The sequence below is a fragment of the Crotalus tigris genome, unplaced genomic scaffold (genome assembly GCF_016545835.1).
Source record: "Crotalus tigris isolate CLP2741 ecotype Arizona unplaced genomic scaffold, ASM1654583v1 scf7180000024347.1601321, whole genome shotgun sequence".
Lineage (NCBI taxonomy): Eukaryota > Metazoa > Chordata > Lepidosauria > Squamata > Viperidae > Crotalus > Crotalus tigris.
In genome coordinates, this window is record NW_024100516.1 from 919,415 (window position 1) to 945,291 (window position 25,877).

At 47.4% G+C, this 25,877-nt stretch overlaps 2 protein-coding genes across 4 annotated transcripts; both read right to left on the minus strand.

The window, feature by feature from the left end:
* Positions 1-955: 955 nt before the first annotated feature.
* Positions 956-11,431, minus strand: LOC120300647. 2 transcript variants are annotated; one of them, XM_039326942.1, is made up of 6 exons: positions 11,062-11,431; positions 9,829-9,970; positions 9,107-9,167; positions 6,220-6,307; positions 3,037-3,455; positions 956-1,542 (listed from the first exon to the last, which is right to left on the minus strand). In XM_039326942.1, exons 2-6 carry the CDS (start codon positions 9,933-9,935, stop codon positions 1,135-1,137), a joined length of 1,083 nt encoding a protein of 360 aa, XP_039182876.1. In that variant the 5' UTR covers positions 9,936-9,970; positions 11,062-11,431; the 3' UTR covers positions 956-1,134. The 2 variants fall into 2 exon arrangements, with proteins under 2 accessions (XP_039182876.1, XP_039182877.1); XM_039326943.1 differs by lacking the exon at positions 9,829-9,970.
* Positions 11,432-14,430: 2,999 nt separating this feature from the next.
* On the minus strand, positions 14,431-25,807 carry ZGPAT (zinc finger CCCH-type and G-patch domain containing). Of its 2 annotated transcripts, XM_039326952.1 has the most exons (8): positions 25,478-25,807; positions 24,833-24,944; positions 23,613-24,367; positions 21,963-22,096; positions 20,745-20,903; positions 18,488-18,619; positions 16,988-17,405; positions 14,431-15,020 (listed from the first exon to the last, which is right to left on the minus strand). In XM_039326952.1, the coding sequence occupies exons 3-8, from the start codon at positions 24,224-24,226 to the stop codon at positions 14,882-14,884; spliced, it is 1,596 nt and encodes a 531-aa protein (XP_039182886.1). In that variant the 5' UTR covers positions 24,227-24,367; positions 24,833-24,944; positions 25,478-25,807; the 3' UTR covers positions 14,431-14,881. The 2 variants fall into 2 exon arrangements, with proteins under 2 accessions (XP_039182886.1, XP_039182885.1); XM_039326951.1 differs by lacking the exon at positions 24,833-24,944.
* Positions 25,808-25,877: the final 70 nt, after the last annotated feature.

Consider the following 25,877-nt stretch of genomic DNA (forward strand, 5'->3'; position numbering starts at 1 on the left):
AAACTTCCTAACAGTGAGGACAATTAACCAGTGGAACAGCTGGCCTCCAGATGTTGTGGGTGCTTCATCACCGGAGCTTTTTAAGAAGAGACTGTCTGAAATGATATAGAGTCTCCTGCTTGAGCAGGGGGTTGGACTAGAAGACCTCCAATGTCCCTTTCCAGCTCTATTCTGAAAGATGCTTTGATTTGAGCTATACTTTCCAAAGCACCAGAAGGCAAGACAAGAAACAAAAGAGATGGAAAGGAATCAAGGAGAGAAGCAACCTGGAATTAAGGAGAAACTTCCTAACAGTGAGGACAATTAACCCATGGAATGGTTTGCCACCAGAAATTGTGGGCGCTCCATCACTGGAGGTTTTTAAGAAGAGACTGGACAGTCACTCATCTGAGATGGTATGGGTTCTCCTGCTTGAGCAGGGGGCTGGACTAGAAGACCTCCAAGATCCCTTCTTGAGCAGGGGGCTGGACTAGAAGACCTCCAAGATCTGATCTCTTCTCTTCTCTTCTCTTCTCTTCTCTTCTCTTCTCTTCTCTTCTCTTCTCTTCTCTTCTCTTCTATTCTACTCTACTCTACTCTACTCTACTCTATTCTATTCTATTCTACTCTACCCTACCCTACCCTACCCTACCCTACTCTACCCTACTCTACTCCACTCCACTCCTTCCAATTCCATTCCATATTTTCTATTCTATTCTATTCTATTCTATTCTATTCTATTCTATTCTATTCTATTCTATTCTATTCTATTCTAGTATCACCTCAATGTTTCTCTAGTATCATCTCAACCTATAGTCCTTGACCCATGCATAACTCCCATCTGGGTGGAATTAAGGAGAAACCTGGAATTAAGGAGAAACGTCCCGACAGTGAGGACAATTAACCAGTGGACCAGCTGGCCTCTAGAAGTTGTGGGTGCTTCATCACTGGAGGTTTTTAAGAAGAGACTAGACAATCACCTGACTGAGATGGTATAGGTTCTCCTGCTTGAGCAAGGGGCTGGACTAGAAGACCTCCAAGGTCCCTTCCAGCTCTATTCTGATTGATTGATTAATTGTAAGTTGAGGACTATCTGTATTCTTTTATGGGTTGGAACCCAGGGCCCGTGGACTCGTGAAAAGCCCTGACAAAGAGTCAGCTTTCCAGGTGTGATGTTCTACCTCTGCCTTGCCCCTGAAAGGTCACGTGGTCGATGCTTTCGTAGAAATTTTCAGTCACCGTATTCTTTTTGGCCTTTTTTGGTTTCTTCTTCCCCTTGTTCCAGTAAGTGTCCACAGGCTCATAAGCCGGCTCAGCCATTGGCTGGCTTGCAACCTCGGGCCAGGATTCGCACGGCACAGATTCATAGTAAGGCTCAGTAGCGGTGGAGAGCACTGAGGACTGGAAACTTGCAATGCCGTTGGATTCCTGATTGACTGTTATCCCCTGGGGATGGCCTGACTTCACCTCTGCTTGGGGGTCTCTCTCTTTGCCGGGCCTTTCAGAGCGTTCGCCTTTCTTCTTCTTTTTCTCTTTGCACACCACCGAGTACATTTCTTCGATCTGAAAAAGAAAGAGCCCAGGTAGTCCTCGTTTAGGGACGGTTAATTCTGGTCATTAAGTGAAACACTGCCATTTTATCATCTTGCTCCAGCCTTTTTGTTTTCGCTTTATGAACCTGCTGGAAATTTACACATCAGGGTGTTTCCTCAGCAAGGCTCTAGAGCACTGGGTCTCCAGATGAAGACTTGTGGACTTCAACTCCCAGAATTCCTCAGCCAGCCATGCTGACTAGGGAATTCTGGGAATTGAAGTCCACAAGTTCAAGTTGTCCACAAGTTCAACTCAGGGGCTGCCCCAAAGAAGAGGGAGTCAAGCTATTCTCCAAAGCGCCTGAAGGCAGGACAAGAAGCAACGGATGGAAACCAATTAAGGAGAGAAGCAACCTGGAACTAAGGAGAAACTTCCTGACAGTTAGAACAATTAACCAGTGGAACAACCTGCCTCCAGAAGTGGTGAATGCTCCAACACTGGAAGTTTTTAAGAAGAGACTGGACAGCCATTTGTCTGAAATGGTATAGGGTTTCCTGCCTGAGCAGGGGGCTGGACTAGATGACCTTCAAAGTCACTTCCAACTTCATCATCATCATCACTATTACTATTACTACTACTACTATTTATTATTATTATTATTATTGATCATCGCACAGTCAGCCAAATGTTCAGACTGGATTTGGCATTTTGTCTACCTATCGAGTCCTTACCCAGGACCTGGGATAGGCAGATGTGGATGTTTGATGGTATTACAGGTATCGTAGCAGGATGGAAGCAGTTCCTAGCAAGGCCTCCTTTTGCAATTGACTAATAGCGAATTTGTCAATGCCAATGGTGTTCAAGTGGTGCTCCAGTTGTTTTGGGATTGCACCCAAGGTGCTTATTACTATTGGTACTACTCTTGCTTGCTTTTGCCACAATCTTTCTATTTCTATTTATAGATCTTTGTATTTTGTTATCTTCTCCAGTTCTTTCTCGTCTATTCTGCTGTCTCCAGGCACTGCCACGTCCACTATCCAGACTTTTTTGTCTTTTTTATCGACAATTGTTAAGTCCGGGGTGTTATGTTGCAGGTGCTTGTCTGTTTGAATTCTGAAGTCCCAGAGCAATTTAACTTTATCATTTTCTATGACTTTCTATCATTATTATTATTAGTAGTATTAGTATTAGTATTGCTATTATTGCTACTGCTGCTACTGGTGCTGCTGCTGCTGCTGCTGCTGCTGCTACTACTACTACTACTACTACTACTACTACTACTATGTCCAGAATTCTTCAGCCAGCCGTTCTACAACAGAAACTTCAGGCTCAGTTGCGGTCATAAATCGAGGACCACTGGTCCATTGAATAAATGAATAAATAAATGATGACTGGTCCCTAAACTAAAGGCCATCAGGGGAGGACTAGTCCTACTCAGAGGGTGCTCAGGAGAGGAGATCTAACCGCCATTCTTGGACAGAACAAAAACATTTCTCTTGAAGGCCACTGAAAAACATCTCCTACCGCTTTCGTTGGTGGAGGAGGCCACATTTTGGCGGGAAGAGGCATCTCTTGAGGTTCCTCCATCTCCACCCAGGTTTGTTTGCCGTCGGTCTTCTTCATCCTCTTCTTCTTCATCTTCTTCTTCACAACACATGCATAGCTGGGTCCAGCTGCTTGTGCCTGGTAGCTCGGGACGTTCTCCGCTATCTTATCCGCTGCCGGATGACCGTTCTTGCTTTCTTCTCCCTCGACTTTCCTGGATTCACACGGGGTCTCCTCGCCTCGTTTTGGAAAGCTCAGATTGGAGTAGGTCATCCCAGGAGAAGGCGGGAGGGTGGAAGGAGGAGGAAACTGAGGAAGGATGAGGAAACTGCAGCCGCCCAACGTGCCGCCATCTTTGTTCGACGGGTGAGGGAGAGTCAGAGGGGCTGATCTAATGACTGCAAAGGGAAACACACGGAGGGTTTAGGACAGGGGTCTCCAAACTTGGCAACTTTAAGATTTGTGGACTTCGACTCCCAGAATTCCACAGCTAATCTATGCTGGTGGTGGTGGGGAATTCTGGGAATTGAAGTCCACAAAGTTAGCTGGCTAGGGAATTGTGGGAACTGGTCCCCAAGTCTTAAAGTTGACTGGCTGAGGAATTCTGGGAATCGAAGTCCCCAAGTCTTAAAGTTGGCTGGCTAAGGAATTCTGGGAATCGAAGTCCCCAAGTCTTAAAGTTGGGTGGCTGGAGAATTCTGGGAGTTGAAGTCCCCAGGTCTTAAAATTGGCTTGCTGAGGAATTCTGGGAACTGAAGTCCCCAAGTCTTAAAGTTGGCTTGCTGAGAAATTCTGGGAACTGAAGTCCCCAAGTCTTAAAGTTGGCTCGCTGGGGAATTCTGGGTGTTGAAGTCCCCAAGTCTTAAAGTTGGCTTGCTGAGAAATTCTGGGAACTGAAGTCCCCAAGTCTTAAAGTTGGCTCGCTGGGGACTTCTGGGTGTTGAAGTCCCCAAGTCTTAAAGTTGGGTGGCTGGAGAATTCTGGGAGTTGAAGTCCCCAAGTCTTAAAGTTGCCCAAGTTAGGAGACCCCTGATCTAGGACCAGCACATTTCGGGTCCCTAAAAAGGGTCTTTGGCTGCCTCAAAAGAACAACCTAAGACCTCATTTGAGGTTGAACAACCTGTTTATTTTTTTTTTTCTGCAGCCCTCATCCTAAAATGACTGGCTCTTGAGACGGGAAACCCACAACAATTAACAGAAACTTGGCCGAGTTTTTAAAAAGAAAAAATTCACACACACACACACACAAACATGCCAAAGGAACAGGAAACCCGCAACAATTGTAATAGAAATTTAACAAACTTTTTAAAACAAGCCCCCCCCTCTCTCTGACCTGTCCCCTCCTGCCCCCAATCCCAATAAAGATAGTCCTCAATTTAACAACCATCCGTTTAGTGCAGTGGTTCTCAACCTGTGGGTCGGGACCCCATTTGGGGTCGAACGACCATTTCACGTGGGTCGCCAAACAGCGCAGTCCGCCATTTTTTTCCCCCTTTTCCTTAGCTGTGCTACTCCCTTTTATTCTATTGGCTTTTGAAAGCCAATAGAATAGACTCTCTTGAATAGAGTCTAATTCTGTTGGCTTTCAAAAGCCAATAGGAATTGTCCAGGCTGTCTCTGCCCTGCTGAGCCCACCAAAAGTCCCATTCTGCAAACGATGCTGCACCAGTTGAGTAGTCCTCAACTTACGACCGGTTGAGTAGTCCTCGACCTACGACCGGTTGGGAGTCGCGGCATTAAAAAGGTTGAGAACCACTGGTTTAGTGACCGTTCAAAGGTACAATGGCACTGAAAAAAGGCAACTTATGACCGGTCCTCGCATTTATGATGCTTGCTGCATCCCCGTGGTCACATGAAGAAAATTCCGACGCTTGGCAACCGCACACATTTAGGACAGTTGCAGGGTCCTGAGTTCAAGTGTCGGTCCTTTTGTGACCTTCTCAGATGGCTTCCGATAAGTAAAGGGAAGGCTGGACAGCCAGATTCACTTAACGACCACGTGATGCACTGAACAACGGCAGTGATTTTCTTAACAACCCTGGCAAAAAGCTTGTACAATCGGGCGTGATTCGTTCAACAACTGCTTTGCTTAGCGAGAGAAATCCTATTCCAGCTACGGCCATAAAGTGAAGACCATTTGTAGGAAACCTGTTTCATGGAGAAACGAACTCGGGGAACTCCCAAAACTCTTCCCAAATTCTGATCTGCCTCTTGTCTTCTCTCCCTAACCCAGGGGTAGGCAACTTTGGCTCTTTTATGACTCATGGACTTCAACTCCCAGAATTCCTGAGCCAGCCACACTGAGGGAAAAGGGAGAGGTTTCCAAGCTGAGCCAGGCTGGCCTAGGAATTCTGGGAGTTGAAGTCCACAAGTCATAAAAGAGCCAAGGTTGCCTACCCCTGGCCTAGTCCATTGTTTCTCCATCTCAGCAACTTTAAGAAGTGTGGACTCCAACTCCCAGAATTCCTGAGCCAGCCACACTGAGGGAAAAGGGAGAGGTTTCCAAGCTGAGCCATACTGGCTCAGGAATTCTGGGAGCTGAAGTCCGCAAGTCATAAGAGAGCCAAAGTTGCCTAGCCCTGCCCAAATGCCTGAATTTTGATCACGTGACCGTGAGGAAAAAAATATTTAAATATTTAAATTAGGGGTCTTCAAATTTGGCTCTTTATGACTCGTGGACTTCAACTCCCAGAATTCCTGAGCCAGCCATGCTGAGGGGAAAGGGAGAGGTTTCCAAGCTGAGCCAGGCTGGCTTAGGAACTCTGGGAGTTGAAGTCCACAAGTCATGAACGGGCCATAGTTCCCCCACGCTGACTCAGGAATTCTGGGAGTTGAAGTCCACAAGTCTTAAAGTTGCCAAGATTGGCGACCTCTGGTCTAGGCCATGGGTAGGCAACCTTGGCTCTTTTATGACTCGTGGACTCCAACTCCCAGAATTCCTGAGCCAGCCACGCTGAGGGGAAAGGGAGAGGTTTCCAAGCTGAGCCATGCTGGCTCAGGAATTCTGGGAGTTGAAGTCCACCAGTCATGAGGGGGCCATAGTTCCCCCATGCTGGCTCAGGAATTCTGGGAGTTGAAGTCCACGAGTCATAAAAGAGCCAAGGTTGCCTACCCCTAACCACCCGCCCCCCGATTCTGAGAAGAAACCGTCCAGCTACTTACTTGCATCCCCTGAATCGCTCCCGCTGCTGGGCTGCAGGTTGGGAACTGAACCTCCGAGCGCCAAGGGTGCCATCGGTCCTGTCACAGCCTGCAAAATGACAAGGAAAGCCGGTGATGCAAGGCTCAGAAGCAGGAACCCTCAAGGGAGCCTTCCTGGGACTGGAATTCTGTGCGAACATGTCTCTGGGGTGCTTCCCCCTCTTATCTTTTCCTCTACAACCACAACCCAGTGAGGTAGGCTGGCCAGAGAAAGAGAGTTGGCTGGCTCAAATTTCCCCCGGGTGAGCTTCTATAAGTCTATGGGAGAATTAGAATCCAGATCTCTCTGCGCCTAATCTAGCATCTTCTTTCACTAAACCAGGCTCTATTTTGATCTGAGATAGGAGATAGGAGAGAGAGTGGTGGGATATAAGTAGACAATATAGGCAAATAGATGATATAGATCAGTGATGGTGAACCTTTTAGAGACCGAGTGCCCAAACTGCAACCTAAAACCCACTTATGTATTGTCAAGTGCAGGGTAGTGTGGCCCATTGTCTGGGCATGGCCAATTGGGTGGGCGTGGTTGCAATGTTAATGGAAGAACTGGGTGGGACTAAAAAGTTCAATCAATCAATTCCAACTTTGCGAGTTCTTTTTTTTTTCCACAAGAAGTTGAAATTAATTGATTGAACCTTTTTTTTTTTTTTTTTTTTTTTGCACAAGGTGGTGGAGTCCTAAAGCGAAAAGGTTTTATAAAACCCAGCTGAAGGCCTAGGACTGGGGCAACGGCGCGCGTGCCCACAGAGGGGGCTCCGAGTGCCGCCTCTGGCACCCGTGCCATAGGTTCGCCACCACTGATATTGATAGAAGATAGGTAGGTAAATGATAGATTGGTAGACAGATAATATATTATAGAAGAGATTGATAGATAATAACTATGAAATATTGAGAGACAGAAAGAATTAGAAAATAATAGAGATAGATATAATAGAAGATGGATGGATGGATGGATGGATGGATGGATGGATGGATGGATGGATGGATGGATAGATGGATATATGGATAGACGGATAGACAGATAGATAGATAGATAGATAGATAGATAGATAGATAGATAGATAGATAGAGATAGAGATAATAGATATCTAGATAGATATAATAGAGATGATGTAGATATAGATCGATGATAATTAGATAGCTATCAAAATACCAAGAAATAGAAAATAGATATGAGATAATTAGATAAAGATATAGATAATAGATATCTAGATAGATATAATATAGAGAGATATAGATACGATAGATCAATGATTAGATAGATAGATGATAGATAGATAGAAATGAGAGAGAGAGAGAGAGAGAGAGAGAGAGAGAGAGAAATGAGAGAGATAAATAAGAGAGAGATCAATAGAAGAATATTGTGAAGAGAGGGGGAAAGAGGACGGAAGATGTCTTCTGTCTCATATTTTCTCTATGTTTCTCAACCTTGGCTCCTTGAAGGTATCTGGACTCCAAACCCCAGAATTCCTCAGCTAGCCGCACACCTTCAAGTGGCCCAGGTTGAGAAAGATCACTATGGCAACAGCTGTGAGGTTGAGTGCAATAGCTGGAAAAAACAAAATGGTCACACAAGATAAAATCCTCTCTCTCTTTCTATTTTTTAAGCCTGCCCATGAGGGGGTCCAGAAGCATTCTTGTAAATAAAAACCATGCTAGAGACATACAGAACATAACACAGATATCACAGTCTTACAGAATAATAAGAGCTGGAAGGTCATCTAGTCCAGTGTTTCTCAACCTGTGGGTCGGGACCCCATTTGGGGTTGAACGACCATTTCACGGGGGTCGCCAAACAAGGCTGTCCGCCATTTTTTCCCCCTTTTCTTTGGCCACGCCTCTGGCAACCGGTGATGTATAAGTGGTTGGGGGTCACCACAACATGGGGAACTATATTATGGGGTCACGGCATTAGAAAGGTTGAGAACCACTGATCTAGTCCAACCCCCTGCTCAAGCAAGAGACTCTATATACCATTTTGGACAAATGGCCGTCCAGTCTGTTCTTAAAAACTTCCAGTGTTGGAACATTCACCGCTTCTGGAGGCAGGTTGTTCCACTGGTTAATTGTTCTCACTGGCAGGAAATTTCTCCTCAGTTCCAGGTTGCTTCTCTCCTTGGTTAGTTTCCATCCGTTGCTTCTTGTCCTGCCTTCAGGAACTTTGGAGAATAGCTTGACTCCCTCTTCTTTGGGGCAGCCCCTGAGATACTGGAACTCTGCTATCCTGTCCCCCCTCGTCCTTCTCTTCATTAAACTAGACATACCCAATTCCAGCAGCCTTTCCTTATATGCTTTGGCCTCCAGTCCCCTGATCAGCTTTGTTGTTCTTCTCTGCCTTCTTTCTAGAGTCTCAACATCTATTTTACATCGTGGTGACCAAAACTGGATGCAGGATTCCAAGTGTGGCCTTACCAAGGTGTTATAAAGTGGTATAAGGTATTCAGGTGATCTTGATTCTATCCCTCTGTTAACGCAGCCTAGCACTGTGTTGGCCTTTTTGGCAGCTGCAGCACACGGCTGGCTTATATTGCTGGGACAGTGCTTTGCAGCACCTGCCCCCAATTTATTCTGTTTTTTATATTTTATTATTCCAAAGTTTGTTTATCTGTCACGCTTAAATCAGGACAGGGACAGAGAATATTTTACTAAAGAGGATTCTAGCCCTCATGAACACCCAGAGAATGTAATAGAACAAGGGTCTTCCAACTTGGCCCTTTTATGACTTGTGGACTTCAACTCCCAGAATTCCTCAGCCAGCGTGCCTGGCTGAGGAATTCTGGGAGTTGAAGTCCACAAGTCATAAAAGGGCCAAGTTTGAAGACCCTTGTAATAGAAGATGTGCACTTACAACTTCATCAACCAACTCTTGTTCATCGTCATCCTGGGAAGGAAGGTCACTCTTATCTTTCCTAAATAATACAAAAAGAGGCAGAATTAATTGCCGGATAGTTTCATTGTTTAAATTCTCTACGTTTTTGTTATCCTAGTCCAGAAAATCAGACTGGAATATCTACTCAATTCAAGTGGACATTGCAACAACACATTCGCAAGACCCAAAATAGTTTTTCCCCATCTGGGCATTCTCCAGCCAACCTGACTTTTACAATACAAGAAGTCCTCGACTTACAGCTACAATGGAGCCCGCTATTTCTGCTGCTAAGCGAGACGGTGGTTAGGTGAATTTGGTCTCCCTTTACGACCTTTCTTGTCACAGTTGTTAAGGGAATCGTTGCAGTTATTAATTTAGTAACACGATTGCTAAAGGAATCCAGCTTTCCCCACTGATTTGCTTGTCAGAAGATCGCAAAAGGGGATCACATGACCCCGGGGCACTGCAACCGTCAGGAGTACAAGTCAGTTGCCAAGCATCCTGATTTTGATCACGTGACCCTGGGGATGCTGCAACGGTCGTAAGTGTGAAAAAGCACCATAAGTCACTTTTTTTCAGTGCCATTGTGACTTTGGACGGTCAGTAAGCAAGAGATTGTAAGTCAAGGACTAGTTTATGTGGTGCCACCCACTGCTGTGTACAATTGGGAGGTTCTGGCCAAAATTTGCTCCAGGGTTTACCTTTTGCAGACTGCACAGAAAGCCACAAAACAGGCAGAGAGCAGAGACAGCCCAGCGATGAAGAAGAGGAACCCGCCCACCGGTCCTTCCTCAAAGGCAGACGCCATAAACAGGAGGCTGCAAAGCTGCTTGTCACAGGAAACTGTGGACAAAGAGAAAAAACACCAGGCAAGCACTGAAATACAGGTAGTCGAATAGAATGGAGCTGGAAGGGACCTTGGAGGTCTTCTAGTCCAGCCCCCTGCTCAAGCAGGAGAACCTATACCATCTCAGACAGGTGACTGTCCAGTCTCTTCCTAAAAACCTCCAGTGATGGAGCACCCACGAGAATAGAATAGAATAGAAAATATAAAGTAGAATAGAATAGAATAGAATAGAATAGAATAGAAGAATAGAATAGAATAGAATAGAATAGAATAGAATAGAATAGAATAGAATAGAATAGAATAGAATAGAAAATATAGAGTAGAAGAATAGAATAGAATAGAATCTGGAAGGGACCTTGGAGGTCTTCTAGTCCAACCCCCTGCGCAGACAGGAAACCCTAGACCATTTCAGTCAAATGGCTGTCCAGTCTCTTCTTAAAAACTTCCAGTGTTGGAGCATTTACCGCTTCTGGAGGCAGGTTGTTCCACTGGTTAATTGTTCTCACTGTCAGGAAATTCCTCCTTAGTTCTAGGTTGCTTCTCTCCTTGATTAGTTTCCATCTGTTGCTTTTTGTCCTGCCTTCAGGCGCTTTGGAAAATAGCTTGGCTCCCTCTTCTTTGGGGCAGCCCCTGAGATATTGGAAGGCTGCTATCATATCCCCCCTCATCCTTCTCTTCATTAAACTAGAACTAGACCTACCCAATTCCTGCAGCCATTCTTCATATGTTTTAGCCTCCAGTCCTCTATAATCATCTTTGTTGCTCTTCTCTCTACTCTTTCTAGAGTCTCAACATCTTTTTTACATCATGGCGACCAAAACTGGATGCAGCATTCCAAATGTGGCCTTACTGAGGCTTTGTAAAGCGGTACTAGCACTTCACACAATCTTGATTTGATCCCTCTGTTAATGAAGCCTAGGATTGCCTTGGCTTTTTTGGCAGCTGCAGCACACGGCGGGCTCACATTTAAGGGATTGTGCACCAGGACTCCCAAGATCATAAACCCAACCTAGAAATGGACCAACGGGACTTCCCAGAAGTGAAGAAGACCCGCAGCCATCTTGTAGTGCTCAAAGAGGCAACTTACTTCACCGTTTAGGAGTAGCTGGGAGCCAAAGTCATGCTTGCGATCATGTCCTACTGGGGGATGGCCATTTCTCATAGAGTTTCTCCCAGGTGGACCTTCTCCTGGGCGTCCTTCAAGCCAGACCTCCAGCTTCTGCTTGCAGCTGCTCGCAGCTCTCTCTTGCACCGTTTTCCTGAGAAGGTGTGAAGAGCACCAGCCAAAACAGCGGCGCAGTCAAAGATAAGGGTTGGTTTCCTGCCTACGCCACGCAATTGCAAAGCTGCCTTTGGAAACCAAAAACTGAAAAACACAACAGATCTGGCCAGTAGGTGGGGAGTAAATCATATATACCTTGGAGAATGTCTGTGGAGATTCTCAAGTCATCCAGGTCAGGGTTGTCCCAAAGGAGCTTTTTCCACGAGGCAACTGGACTTTCTTTGTTTTTCCTTTGAAGACGTTTCGCTTCTCCATCCCAGAAGCTTCCTCAGCTCTGACTGGATGGTAGGGGAATGGAAGGATTTATACTCCTTGCAGACAGCTGGTCATTTGCCTTCTTTTAGAGGGTCGTTGAGGCCACCTGGAGGTTTACCTGTCACTTGAATAATGCAAATGGGTGTGGAGCCTTCTTGGAACTGTTGAAAGTGTTGAACTACAACACAGTCCTTTCAGCAGTACCTTGGAGGTCATCTAGTCCATCTCCCTGCTCAGGCAGGAAACCCTATTCCATTTGGGACAAATGGCTGTCCAGTCTCTTCTTAACAACGTCCAGTGTTGGAGCATTCACATCTTCTGGAGGCAGTTTGTTCCACGGGTTAATTGTTCTGTCAATTCTTCTCTCCTTGCTTAGTTTCCATCCGTTGCTTCCTGTCCTGCCTTCAGGCGCTTTGGAGAATAGTTTGACTCCCTCTTCTTTGGGCAGCCCCTGAGATATTGGAACACTGCTATCATGTGCCCCCTCCTCCTTCTCTTCATTAAACTAGACATACCCAATTCCAGCAACCATCAAGCTGTTCTCCAAAGTGCCTGAAGGCAGGACAAGAAGCAACAGATGGAAACGAAGAGAAGCAACCTGGAACTAAGGAGAAACTTCTTGACAGTTAGAACAATTAACCAATGGAACAACCTGCCTCCAGAAGCGGTGAATGCTCCAACACTGGAAGTTTTTAAGAAGAGACTGGACAGCCATTTGTCCAAAATGGTATAGGGTTACCTGCCTGAGCAGGGGGTTGGATTTGATGATCTCCAAGGTCCCTTCCAACTTTATTATTATTATTATTAAACTGAGGACCGATTCATGTTCCCAACCATTTTCATCAGCATCCGACTGTTGATGGGCTTTGTTCCTTCCATGTTGCCAATGTACATTAAAATAAAAAAAAGGAAGGAAAGTAGAAAAGTTCACCGGTGCATTATATTCAAAATGAGAATCTTCCCAATTGGGGAATGAGAACAGCGAAGAAAATTGTGGGGTTTTTTTTTTTCATCTCAAAACAACAAAAAACAAGAGGCCAAGAGGGTCTTTTTAGCAGTTGCGATGGGAATTTGAATTGCACAAACTGCTTGCTGAGATAAAAGGGGGCGAGGGGGGAAACCGCAGTGAGCTATTTTTTTTCCGCTCGAGACGATGCTCGAAAAGGAAACGTGCCCAGGAAACGCGCACCGCGATAACAAGAGTTGCTGCGGTGCGCGACTCCATCGTTGCTCTTTGGCTGCTGCCGATGCCCTTGCTGAGATCTAGCAGCTGCCTCGTTTGCAATAACAGAATGTATAGAGTCCTCGGCTTACATCGGTTCATTTAGCGACCATTTGAAGTTACGACAGCACTGAAAAAAAAAGGACTTCTGTCCGTTTTTCACACTTACTACTGCAACATCATGCGGTCTAAATTCAGACGTTTGGCATCTAGTTCGTATTTATGACGGTCGCCGTATCCTGGGGTCACGCGATCCCCTTTGGCAACTTTCTGACAGGCAAAGTCAATGGGGAAGCCAGATTCACTTTAATGACCCACTTTACAACTGTCATGACTTATGACCATAATGGGCAGGTTTTATTACGGTCGTACTTTCGAGGATTACCTGTAGCTGGAATCAACAGTTTTCAAGTGACCAGAAAGAACTGGTAGAGCCAGTTTGGTCAAGGGGTTAAGGCGCCAGGCTAGAAAACAGGTGAGGTGGCGAGTTCTAGTCCTGCCTTACCCATGAAAGCCAGCTGGGTGATTTTGGGCCAATCGCCAGGAGACAGTGAGTTCTAGTCCCGCCTTAGGATGAGTGTTGGCTGGGTTACTTTGGGCCAATCCAAGGGAGACGGTGAGTTCTAGTCCCGCCTTAGGGATGAAAGCCGGCTGGATGATTTTAGGCCAATCATTGGGAGACGTTGAGTTCTAGTCCCGCCTTAGGCACGAAAGCCGGCTGGATGATTTTAGGCCAATCACTGGGAGACGGTGAGTTCTAGTCCCGCCTTAGGGATGAAAACCGACTGGGTGATTTGAGGCCAATCATTGGGAGACGGTGAGTTCTAGTAGTCCCGTCTTAGAGATGAAAGCCGGCTGGGTGATTTGAGGCCAATCACTGGGAGACGGTGAGTTCTAGTAGTCCCGTCTTAGAGATGAAAGCCAGCTGGGTGATTGGGGGCCAATCACTGGGAGACGGTGAGTTCTAGTCCCGCCTTAGGGATGAAAGCCGGCTGGATGATTTTAGGCCAATCATTGGGAGACGGTGAGTTCTAGTCCCGCCTTAGGCATGAAAGCAAGCTGGGTGATTTTAGGCCAATCACTGGGAGACGGTGAGTTCTAGTCCCGCCTTAGGCATGAAAGCAAGCTGGGTGATTTTAGGCCAATCACTGGGAGACGGTGAGTTCTAGTCCCGCCTTAGATATGAAAACCGACTGGGTGATTTGGGGCCAATCACTGGGAGACGGTGAGTTCTAGTAGTCCCGTCTTAGAGATGAAAGCCAGCTGGGTGATTGGGGGCCAATCACTGGGAGATGGGGAGTTCTAGTCCCACCTTAGGCATGAAAGCCGGCTGGGTGATTTTAGTCCAATCACTGGGAGATGGTGAGTTCTAGTCTCACCTTAGGCACAAAAGTCGGCTGCGTGACTTTGGGCCGGTTCCCCCCCCCCTCTCTCAGCCCAACTCATCTCACAGGATTGCTGTTGTGGGGGAAAACTAGGAGGAGAAAGATACGTTTGGATTATGTTCACCACCTGGAGTTGTTTGTAAATAGTAAACAAATGACCAAATAACGGAAAAGAGGCCTGGCCCCTGGGGAAAGAGGTATTGTGTGTTGTGCCAGCTTGAAATGTGGCGCAATCTAAGGACTGCTTTCTGCAAGGAATATTGTTGCGCCTCCTGCTGGCCATGTAGATTAACATCAGTACAAAAAGCCCAAGGGTTTTTCCTCACTTTATTTCTCTCTGTTCTCCAGGCTAAGAGGGGAGAAAAAGAGGCCACCAAGCAGTCCCAGAGAAGTCAAGAACACTCCCCCCCCCCAAAAAATGGGCACAACCCAGCAAAGGGATGGGCAACTTTTAAACAGGGCTGGCTTAGGAATTCTGGGAGTTGAAGTCCACGGCTCGTAACACTGCCGCAATTGCTCACGCCCGTCACAGCGGAAAACCTTCCCCACCAACCACATCAGATCTGAATCTGCTGTGGATATTTGGGGAGGTTTTCTCTGAAGGGAAAAAGCAAAGTGGTCCACCTTCCGTGCCCCCCAGTTCAAATCCAACGGGAGAGAAGGGGATCCAAGAAGACAGGAACTAGTTTCCATGTAGCAGCTCCTCTGCAGCCATCTTGAACTGAAATAATCCCTTTTTCACAGGCACCTGAGGGGCAAAAACCTAGAACTCGGTCATCTTTTTGTGCGTGTCGGCTTTCTTCTGCTCTTGCTGCAGGCTCGCCTCCAAAACCCGCAGCTCGCCCAGCTTCTTGTGGGCCCCCGACAGCTTCTCTTCCAGCTTCGCTGTGGCCACCGTGTGCCTAGGAATCAAGAACAGAGAATCAGGAGCGGAAGGGCCATCTCTGGCTTACGACCGCTCGCTTTGCGCCTATTCAAAATGAGGACTTAAAAAAAACCCCGAGGACTCGTGACCTGGATTCGAACTGCTGACCAATGGGTCCCTCTGGGCTTCCCGCGAACCGAACTTCGGACGCTCGGCCACAGGGCTGCGTTTACGGCTGTGGGCAGCATCCCGTGCTCGTGCGGTTACATGTTATGATCGTTTTTTGCCCCCAAAACTGGAATTTATGGCTTTGGCAAAATTGTACCCGTCGCAAATCCTTGGTTTGCTTAATGACCGCAATGTTCACTTAACCACCATCGCAAAAATAAAAATAAAAAAATGTAGCAATAGCAATAGCCCTTAGACTTATATACCGCTTCACAGTGCTTTACAGCCCTCTCTGAGCGGTTTAGAGAGTCAGCCTATTTGTCCACAACGATCCGGGTCCTTGTTTTATATATCTTGCAAGGATGAAAGGCTGAGTCAGCCTTGAGCCGGTGAGAATCGAACTGCTGGCAGTCGGCAGAGTTAGCCTATAATACTGCATTCTAACCACTGCACCGCCACCCTCTCTCTCTCCCTTTCCTTCCTTCCTTCTTCCCTCCCTCCCTCCCTTCCCATTCCTTCCCTCCATCTTTCCTTTCCTTCCTTCTTTCCCTCCATCTCCTTTTCATCCCATCCCATCCTTTCCTCCTTCCTTCCCTCCCTTCGTTTTCCTTCCTTCCTTCCTTCTTTCCATCCCATCCCTTCCTTCCCTCCATTCTCCTTTCTTTCCATCCCATCCCATCCCTTTTTCCTTCCTCCTTCCTTACATCTTTTCTTTTCTTCCCTTCCTTCCCATCTCCTTCCTTCTTTCCATCCCATCCCTTCCTTTCCTCCTTCCTTCCCTCCCTTCTCCTTCCTTCTTTCCATCCCATCCCATCCCTTCTTCCTTCCTTCTCCTTCCTTACATCTTTCCTTTTCTTCCCTTCCTTCCCATCTCCTTCCTTCTTTCCATCCCTCCTTACTCCTTTCTTTTCTCCTTTCCTTTCCTCTCCCCTTCCTTCCTTTCCTCCATCTCCTTCTTTCCATCCTATCCCTTCCTCCTTCCCTCTCTTCCCTACTTCTTACTCCTTTCCTTTTCTTCTTCCTTCTCTCCCTCCCTTCTCTTCTCCTTTCCTTTCCTTTGTTTTCCTCTCCTTCCTTGTCCCCTCCCCTCCCTCTCTTATTTCACAACACCTACTGACCAAATTAGCTTCGCTCTCCGGTTTGCACAATATGCCAAATCACAAACCGGCTAGCCCGCAAAAACCTCCATCCCGGCGAGCGGCAAACAGAGTCCGCAGGTCGGGCGAATCCAACCTCTGGACCCAGGTCCGACCTGGCTAAGGGCCTACACCAGTGGTTCTCAACCTGTGGGTCGGGACCCCATTTGGGGTCGAACGACCATTTCACGGGGGTCGCCAAACAACGCAGTCCGCCATTTTTTTCCCCTTTTCCTTAGCTGTGCTACTCCCTTTTATTCTATTGGCTTTTGAAAGCCAATAGAATAGACTCTCTTGAATAGAGTCTAATTCTATTGGCTTTCAAAAGCCAATAGGAATTGTCCAGGCTGTCTCTGCCCTGCTGAGCCCGCCAAAAGTCCCATTCTGCAAACGGTGCTGCACCAGTTGAGTGGTCCTCGACTTACAACCGGTTGAGTAGTCCTCGACTTACAATCGGTTGGGGGGGTCGTAGCATTAAAAAGTTTGAGAACCACTGGCCTACACTAAAGGCAGAGACATGAGTGGCCCCCGCCACCAACCGTGGTATGGCTTTCCCGACCACGGACTCATGCACGCTTGCTTGGCCTACGTGGGACGACCCGGGAGACAGGTGTTAATCTGCCCCCACCCCGCCAGGATCAGCGGCGAAGAGCACGTCAGCCGGACGAGCCCTCTCCGCCGACGGAGGCGCTCTCCTTACCGCCCCACGTTGCGCGCCAAGGCCTCGCGGATCCCCCGTATGTCCCTCTGGGTCTGCTCGATTTTTTCCACGGTCTGGAAGAGGCGGACGCTGAGCGCCTTCTTGGTGGTCTTGCTGGCGTGGTAGAGCTCTTTGCTGGTCCTCTCCAGGGGGGGGAGCGTCCCTGCCAGCTGCCCATCAGCATCCTGGCCCTGAAGCTTCTCGTTCAGAAAATCAAAGACGTTACGCGGCTTCGGCTTCTGCTGCCGGAGCCGGGCCGCGTTCTTTCCTTTCGCCCTCCGTTTCCTGGCCTTGGATGGATCCGACTTCCCCTCCTTCTTCCTCTGCAGGATCTCCGCGCACTGGTCCAGCGATTTCCCCTTGGGGAGCACGACGGCCAATACCGGCTCAACCCTACCCTCTGAATTTTTGCCCAGACCTGCAAGGGTAAGAGGGAAGACAAGATGAAAAAAGCAGTTGAGACTCTAGAAAGAGTGCAGAGAAGAGCAACAAAGATGATTAGGAGACTGGAGGCTAAAACATACAAGGAACAGTTGCTGGAATTGGGCATGTCTAGTTTAATGAAGAGAAGGACGAGGGAGGGGGACAGGATAGCAGCCTTCCAGTATCTCAGGGGCTGCCCCAAAGAAGAGGGAGTCAAGCTATTCTCCAAAGCACCTAAAGGCAGGACCAGAAGCAACGGATGGAAATTGACCAAGGAGAGAAGCAACCTGGAACTAAGGAGAAACTTCCTGACAGTGAGAACAATTAACCAGTGGAACAACCTGCCTCCAGAAGCGGTGAATCCTCTAATACTGGAAGCTTTTAAGAAGAAACTGGACAGCCATTTGTCCGAAATGGTGTAGGGTTTCCTGCCTGAGCAGGGGGTTGGACTAGATGACCTCCAAGGTCCCTTCCAACTTTATTATTATTATTATTATTATTATTATTATTATTATTATTATTATTATTATTATTAATTTAGAACCAAATATTTTTTTAAAAAAATAGAAGGGGGTAATCTAGACATTGGGTATTTCTAGTTTAATGAAGAGAAGGACTAGACAGGCAACATGATAGCAGTCTTCCAAATTCCAATATCTCAGGGGCTGCCCCAAAGAAGAGGGAGTCAAGCTGTTCTCCAAAGCGCCTAAAGGCAGGACAAGAAGCAACCCATGGAAACTCATCAAGGAGAGAAGCAACCTGGAACTAAGGAGAAACTTCCTGACAGAGAGAACAATTAACCAGTGGAACAACCTGCCTCCAGAAGTGGTGAACGCTCCAACACTGGAAGTTTTTAAGAAGAGACTGGACAGCCATTTGTCCGAAATGGTATAGGGTTTCCTGCCTGAGCAGGGGGTTGGACTAGATGACCTCCAAGGTCCCTTCCAACTTTATTAGTATTATTATTAAGGGCGCGTGTGTGCAAGAAGAATCACAGCTGAGGCATCCATTGGAGGGGAGAGCGTCCCTGGGGGTGTACACCTTGTTTCTCTCTCCCTCTCCCAGACCCACACTTACCTTTACCAAGTTCGTAACCCATCTGAGCCATAAGTTTGGAGCCAATGCCGCGGGTGTGGGCTTCCCAGCTGCCGAAGGACGAAAGGCAAGTGGACGTCCCTTCTCCGTTCTCCGTGATGCTGCAATCAACGACTGGACACAGGAGGGAGAGAGAGATTAGAGGCAGAAAGCAGCATTCTGGGAGTTGAAGTCCATCCATCTTAATAGATGCCGACTGAGGAATTGTGGGAGTTGAAGTCCACCTATCTTAAAGCATGCTGACTGGGAATTCTGGGAGTTGATTTCCACCCATCTCAAAGGATACTGGCTTGGGAATTCTGGGAGTTGATTTCCACCCATCTTGAAGGATGCTGGCTGGGGAATTCTGGGAATTGATTCCCACCCATCTTAAAGCATGCTAGCTGAGGACTTCTGGGTGTTGAAGTCCACCTATCTTAAAGCATGCTGGCTGGGGAATTCTGGGAGTTGAAATCCTCCCATCTTAAAGGATGCTGGCCGGGGAATTCTGGGAGTTGATTTCCACCCATCTTAAAGCATGCTGGCTGGGGAATTCTGGGAATTGACTTCCACCCATCTTAAAGCATGCTGGCTGAGCAATTCTGGGAGTTGAAATCCTCCCATCTTAAAGGATGCTGACTGGGGACTTCTGGGAGTTGAAATCCTCCCATCTTAAAGCATGCCGGCTGGGGAATTGTGGGTGTTGACGTCATCAGTGCTAGAAGCAAGTGGGGTTTGTGGAGAGGAGGAGGAAGAGGATTGTGGGGTCCTTGGTGCTCTCTGAGCTTGGTGGTTTTCGGGTAGACGTTGCATGACCCAACTAGGTAACATCATCAGGGCTACGAGGGAGTGGGGTTTGCTCTCTGTTTATGTATAAGTGGCTGGCCCTGTCAATGTTGGTGGGAGTGTTCTCGGCGGTGCCTTGAGCAGGCTGTTGCTTATTGTTTGATTGTTTGACTGAGTTCTCTGCTTAAAGAAGTGGCTAGTTTTGCAAGTTCTCTGTTTCAGGCTAAAAATGCCCTCTGTGCATGAACAGAGAAGGTCAGCCTTTGGGCCCCACGTCCCAAGGGATCTGGTGCCCTTCCTCCGAAGACAAAACTCAAGCCACCTTGTAGAGCCTCAATGGCACCGTGTTTAGAATGCAGCACAGGCAGTCCTTGCCTTACGACAGTTTGTTTAGTGACCGTTCGAATTTACGACGGCACAGAAAAGTGACTTATGACCATTTCCCCCACTTACGACCACTGCAGCATTCTCCCCGTGGTCACGTGATCAAAATTCGGCCCCCTGGCAACTGATTCGTATTTATGACGGTCGCAAAGTCCTGGGATCATGTGATCCCCTTTTGCGACTTTCTGACAAGCGAAGTCGACGGGGGGGGGGGGGGGAATCCAGATTCGCTTTATAGCTTAACAACTGCAAGGGTTCACTGAACAAAGGGGGCACAACTCAGTTAACGACTGCCTTAGCAATGGCAATGTTGGGCTCCACTGTGGTCGTAAGTCGAGGACTCCCTGTAGGGTGGCCAAAGAGGGATTTGGAAGGTACAAGCAGCTGATTAGGAGCAAAACACAATCTTGCCCACATTGTGGAAAACCTTTTGGGGAAAGCATACAGTAGAAATGCCACCTTTGGTTATGTTTCCACCCATTTTTCTTCTAATTTCTTTATAACTGTAGCCTTGTTCACTTAATAATTCTATTTTGCATCGCTTTCTGGGCAACCGGTCAACTCTTTGCACCATGACTTTAATTTTATTACATTTTACAAGCTCACTAAAGGAAAGAACACAAAAAACCCCAGCCAACTGGATAGCAATCACATAACACTGACAAATGTCCTCCTCTCAGCTTCAATAACTGAATCCTGCTGTGATCTGATTGGCTCATGGCCCAAACAAGATGACACCCGATTGGCTCTCCAAACTCTCATGCTCATTGGCTACAATCCGATGAAGGAAAGCTACCTGAGATCAACCTAAGCAAGTTGTGTTTCCTTTTTCTGGTTATTTGGCTGTAACTTTTCATAGAACACAGTTCAGATAATTGAACAAACTTTGTTGCATTACATTCTTGATTAAATGATCTTTCCATTGATATAAAATTTTATGGTACTACCCCCCCCCCCAAAAGTGGTGTTATTAGCCATCAAACCTCAAAAATACACTTTTCCCAAAAGGTTTCCACAATTTTGGCCACCACTGCATGTGCAGTAACTACAGGGCACTGGAAAAGTCAAAAAAAGTTGGAGTATCTTTTACCTTTAGCGTACCCAGCGCTATCCAACTCATCGCCTTCGGACTCTGAGGAAGAAGAGGTCTCCTCACTACGGAGTGGAGGGATGACCCCGTCCCCTTCCACCATTGCCTCCTTCAGGAGCAGCGAGTCAAATTTCACCGTGTAGTAACCGTTGTCAATGTCTAAAAAAGGAGAATCGAGATTATTCATTTTATTTGCCTTCTGCCTTAATTATCGCTATAAATCACTCAAGGTGGTGTATATATATATGTATGTATGTATGTATGTATATATACATACATACAACCAAAGACCTACATACAAACACCCGCGAAAACCTCAGAAAACAAGTATGTATATACATATATACATGTGTGTGTAGGTCTTTGGTTATTCGGGTTTTCTCCCGCGTCAAATTGGAAGTGTCTTGGCGACGTTTCGACGAAGTCTCATTCGTCATCTTCAGGCTGGTGTTTTCGGCTTCATGCTTCTAGGAGCAATGTGTGATCGTAACTGTTTCTTCCTTTTAAATGCCAGTGGGGGTATGAACTGATTGGATGAGAGCTTGGCTGTGTTCTGATTGGATGGAGGTGTGTTCTGATTGGTTAGGAGCTTGGCTCCCGCCTACCAGCCATTTGGAAACCCGCCCTTATTGACAAACGAGTCCCTAACACAAAGAATGACACCAGACCCACACTCACAAATGCCACACAGGATGTCACCACCACACGTCCATGCAAAAAGCAAACCCAAACCAGTGTCCAAGGCTCTTCATACAATGAAACCCATAGGGCAGGGGTAGGCAACCTTGGCTCTTTCATGACTCGTGGACTTCAACTCCCAGAATTCCTGAGCCAGCATGGGGGAACTATGGCCCCCTCATGACTGGTGGACTTCAAGTCCCAGAATTCCTGAGCCAGCATGGGGGAACTATGGCCCCCTCATGACTCGTGGACTTCAACTCCCAGAATTCCTGAGCCAGCATGGGGGAACTATGGCCCCCTCATGACTCGTGGACTTCAACTCCCAGAATTCCTGAGCCAGCATGGGGGAACTATGGCCCCCTCATGACTGGTGGACTTCAACTCCCAGAATTCCTGAGCCAGCATGGCTCAGCTTGGAAACCTCTCCCTTTCCCCTCAGCGTGGCTGGCTCAGGAATTCTGGGAATTGAAGTCCACGAGTCATAAAAGAGCCAAGGTGGCCTACCCCTGCTCTAAGGCATGCCGAAATCAACCTCACCTGTGATTTTAGCAGCATACCAGATCCCATCCTGGTGCCTCGCCAGGCAGGCCGAACCCACAGCTAGACCACTGAGGTCCGGCTCTTCAAAGGGATGCAGTTCCTCAATGGATACCACCTGCCCGTGGGAAAACCTGCCAGGAAGAGAGAGTTTTGGTCATAAACACCTTGGTTTCAAAACACTACATCTTTATACGGGTAGTCCTCAACCACAACTGAGCCCAAAATCTTTGTTGCTAAGCAAGACACTTGTTAAGTGAATTTTTGCCCCATTTTGCCACCTTCCTTGCCCCCGTTAAGTGAACTCTTGCAGGTGCTAAGTTACTAGTTGTTGTTAAATAAATTTGGCTTCTCCCATTGAATCTGCGTGTCAGAAGGGGACAAAAGGGGGTCACGTGACTCCAGGACAGGGCAACCGTTGTAAATAACAGGTCTTATATTAATTTTTGCTCCAAAGGACCCATTAGGGCTTATTTTCTGGCTAGGGCTTATATTCGGGGGAATACGGTACTGAATGCGTCCCTCTGGCTGATAATATCTTAAGTGGAGCTTATTTTTAGGGGTGGGGCTTATATTGCAATCATCCTGAAAAATCATCTCCGGTTGGGTCTTAGTTTTTGGGGAAACATGGTATGTGTTGGTTGCCAAATGTCTGAATTTTGATCACGTGGCCAAATTGAGGACAACCTGTAGAGCAGTGGTTCTCAACCTGTGGGTCGGGACCCCATTTGGGGTCGAACGACCATTTCACGGGGGTCGCCAAACAACGCAGTCCGCCATTTTTTCCCCCCTTTTCCTTAGCTGTGCTACTCTCTTTTATTCTATTGGCTTTTGAAAGCCAATAGAATAGACTCGCTTGAATAGAGTCTAATTCTATTGGCTTTCCAAAGCCAATAGGAATTGTCCAGGCTGCCTCTGCCCTGCTGAGCCCGCCAAAAGTCCCATTCTGCAAACGGTGCTGCAAGTTGTCTGCAGTGAAGGCGAGCTGTCTGGAAGTTTCCACCCCTCCCTGCTGAGCAACTACTAAAAATGTAAGTAAAAGAGGGCCAGGGGTGGGAGGTGGGAGGCCGGTGGACGCAGGGAGGGTTGCTGGCGTGTGTGGGGCCCGGCGGGTGCCTTACCTCCCTTGGGCTGGGCCAGCTGATGGCCCAGCCGGTGGTCGGCCTGTGCCGTCTCTGCCGCTTGCCAGCTACGCCTTGGCCGGCACAGGGGGTGGCACCACACATGCGCGGCGCTCCCAGGCAGGGAAAGTCCTCAACATATAACCGGTTGGGTAGTCCTCGACTTATGACCGGTTGGGTAGTCCTTGACTTACGACCGGTTGGGGGGGGCGCGGCATTAAAAAGGTTGAGAACCACTGCTGTAGAGAGATGTCCCAAGCAGCAAAACAGTAGAACAGTAGTCTCATCATATAGATCAGGGGTCTTCAAACTCGGTCCTTTTATGACTTGTGGACTTCAACTCCCAGAATTCCTCAGCCAGTGTGGCACGCTGGCTGAGGAATTCTGGGAGTTGAAGTCCACAAGTCATACAAGGGCCAAGTTTGAAGACCCCTGATATAATTGTCCCCACAGGATGTTGCCTGCCTAACGAGACAAGTGCCTCTTGCATATATCAGGAACCCTACCCCTTACCAGTTGATCTACTTACCGGCAATTCTCTTTAAATCGACACTTGTCATCCAGGAAAAAGGGGCACGGCTTTAAAGACTTGTGAGTTGGGTAGAGGTAGAGCACTCTAACTCCGGGCCCTCCATCTTCCAAGCACTCACTACCTACGATCATAGCATTGTGGTACTCCAGGGTTCCCCAGGAACTGTAGTAAGGAGCTTTCACTTTCATTCCACTAGCTATTTCTTCCTCCTCCTCCTCCTCTTCCTCCTGTTCTTCCTCTTCATCACCCGTTCCATCTCCGTCCTCCTGCGTTGTGAATGGACCATCCTCTTCGTCTATTTGTGCAATGGCTTCCTTAAAAGCAGCATATTCGTCATCGGTGTTTGGATGGCCAGCTTCTCCAGGGCTCTGTTGAGGATGAGTGGATGAAGGCGTGGAAAGCACCTCCGGGTCCAAAGTTGAGCAAAGCTTGCTTTTTTTCACCGACAGGAGGCTGGCTTCAGTCAGTTCGATCAGCTGCCTTAAATCAGCCTGCAGCTGGATTAGATCAGCCTGTTGTGTTGGGTCCAGCCCAGCACCTAAAGCCAGGTCCACTTGCTCCAACTGAGCATTGTAAGTCTGAATGGCTGTTTCCAAGCTCTCCTCATCCATGGCTGGGCTCCTTCTTGGAGAATTCAGTTCATTTTCAGCTTAACAGGTAACCAAGAAATACAATATTTGTCCAACAATACGGGCTGCCCACTTTAGTTCATGGCTGGTGTTCGTTTGTTTTTTATATCCAAGCTTATCTCACTGCAAGAAACACAGATAATTTTATGTTTATACTAATTTGCAGTAAAAGCTTCAAACATGCTGTACAATGGCATCTAAGACCTTGAGTCGGTTACAAAGCAATATTACAGGTAGTTCTCAACTTACGACCACAATTGAGCTCAACATTTGCTAAGGGAGTTGCACCCCTTTATCCCTTTTGTCACATTTCTTAAGTATATCATGTAGTTTGTCAGCAAACCTGGCTTCCCCCACTGACTTTGCTTGTCGGAAGCCAGCTGGGAAGGTTAGAAATGATATCACATGACTCCAGGACAGTGCAACTGTCATAAGTACATGCCAGTTGCAAGCACCCAAATTTTGATCACCTGGCCATGAGGATGCTGCAATGGTCGTAATTGTGAGACCTGCTCCTGAGTCATTTTTTTTCAGCGCTGTTGTAGATCCAAGTGCTTACTAAACAAATGGCTGCAAGTCAAGAACTACCTGTATCAAAGAATTATGAAGACATCTGAAAAGCACCAAGGTATTTGTTCTGTCTTCTTAAAGAGGCAGGAAATTTGCAGTAAAATGTGCCCCCAGTGTTATGAATCCTGTCCTAAGGGGAACAAAAGACATGAAATGCCTTTTCAGGAAAGAAGGATCAACGTTTCAAAGAAAAACCAAGTTAGAAAATCCGATAGCATTTTTTTTTTGGTCAGAAATCAGGTTAAGAAAATCCAAATAGTGTCGATTAAAAACTGCAACCAAGGTATAACTCCCCCCCCTTCTTCTTCTTCTGCTACTGGTGCGCCTTTTAATGAACAGCCAGTGAAATAATTCCTGATATGAAGGGATTAAAAAGCATATTTTTAATTTCAGCACAGAAGCAACGGCAGTAAAAAAGAAGTGGCAACTCCAACTTGCCTCTGTGTAAGGAGAAAAAAATAGATGATTTTTTTTCTTTTATTGTTCTGGGCAGGGAGCTTGGGCTTCTGAGTCAGGCAGAAATTCAACCGGGAAAGCTCCAGCCCCCCCCCCAACAGGGATGGGTGGGAAGGATTTGCAAGCAGGGAGGAAGATGCCTCCTTCCAAGCTAGACCTTTCGTTTGCAGTTAACTCAGACCAGAAAGAGGGAAGTCTCAGCCCCACCGAAAGCACTGGACTCATCTCCCATCATCCACAGCCATATGGATCCCCTAGGATAGCGGACAATTGGCGTTGCAGTCCCGAGCTTCTGGACGGGGACCGACGGGAGACTTGCGAAAGCTCTCGCGCGCCACCCAAGCGAGGGAAAGCGATTCACCGGCACGACCTCCCCGCCCGAACGACGGCCAGCTTTTCCCCTTTTAGCCCCCGAGGACCGCCATGATGGTCGCGCCCCCGGCCCGAATCCACCTCCGCTTCCGGTCTTCTACAGAGGCTTCCATGACCATAGAGAGAAGCCGACCGGAAATGGCTCCGCCTCCCTCTTCTTTCCTTCCTTGTCCATGGTTCCTACCCGGCGAAGCCGACCGGAAATGGCCCCTCCTCTTTCTCTTCCCCCCCGCCT

What these genes read in the sequence shown, in the direction of transcription:
- ZGPAT (XM_039326951.1), bottom strand. Translation starts at nt 24,226, where the DNA reads ATGGATGAGGAGAGCTTGGAAACAGCCATTCAGACTTACAATGCTCAG. An exon ending in GTATGCTGCTAAAATCACAG is followed by an intron (nt 20,904 to 21,962) that starts GTGAGGTTGATT and finishes CTCCTTTTTTAG; the next exon opens with ACATTGACAACGGTTACTAC. An exon ending in TAGCGCTGGGTACGCTAAAG is followed by an intron (nt 18,620 to 20,744) that starts GTAAAAGATACT and finishes TCCTGTGTCCAG; the next exon opens with TCGTTGATTGCAGCATCACG.
- LOC120300647 (XM_039326942.1), bottom strand. Translation starts at nt 9,935, where the DNA reads ATGGCGTCTGCCTTTGAGGAAGGACCGGTGGGCGGGTTCCTCTTCTTC. An exon ending in TTCTGTGCAGTCTGCAAAAG is followed by an intron (nt 9,168 to 9,828) that starts GTAAACCCTGGA and finishes TGTATTATTTAG; the next exon opens with GAAAGATAAGAGTGACCTTC. An exon ending in AAGAGTTGGTTGATGAAGTT is followed by an intron (nt 6,308 to 9,106) that starts GTAAGTGCACAT and finishes GTCATTTTGCAG; the next exon opens with GCTGTGACAGGACCGATGGC.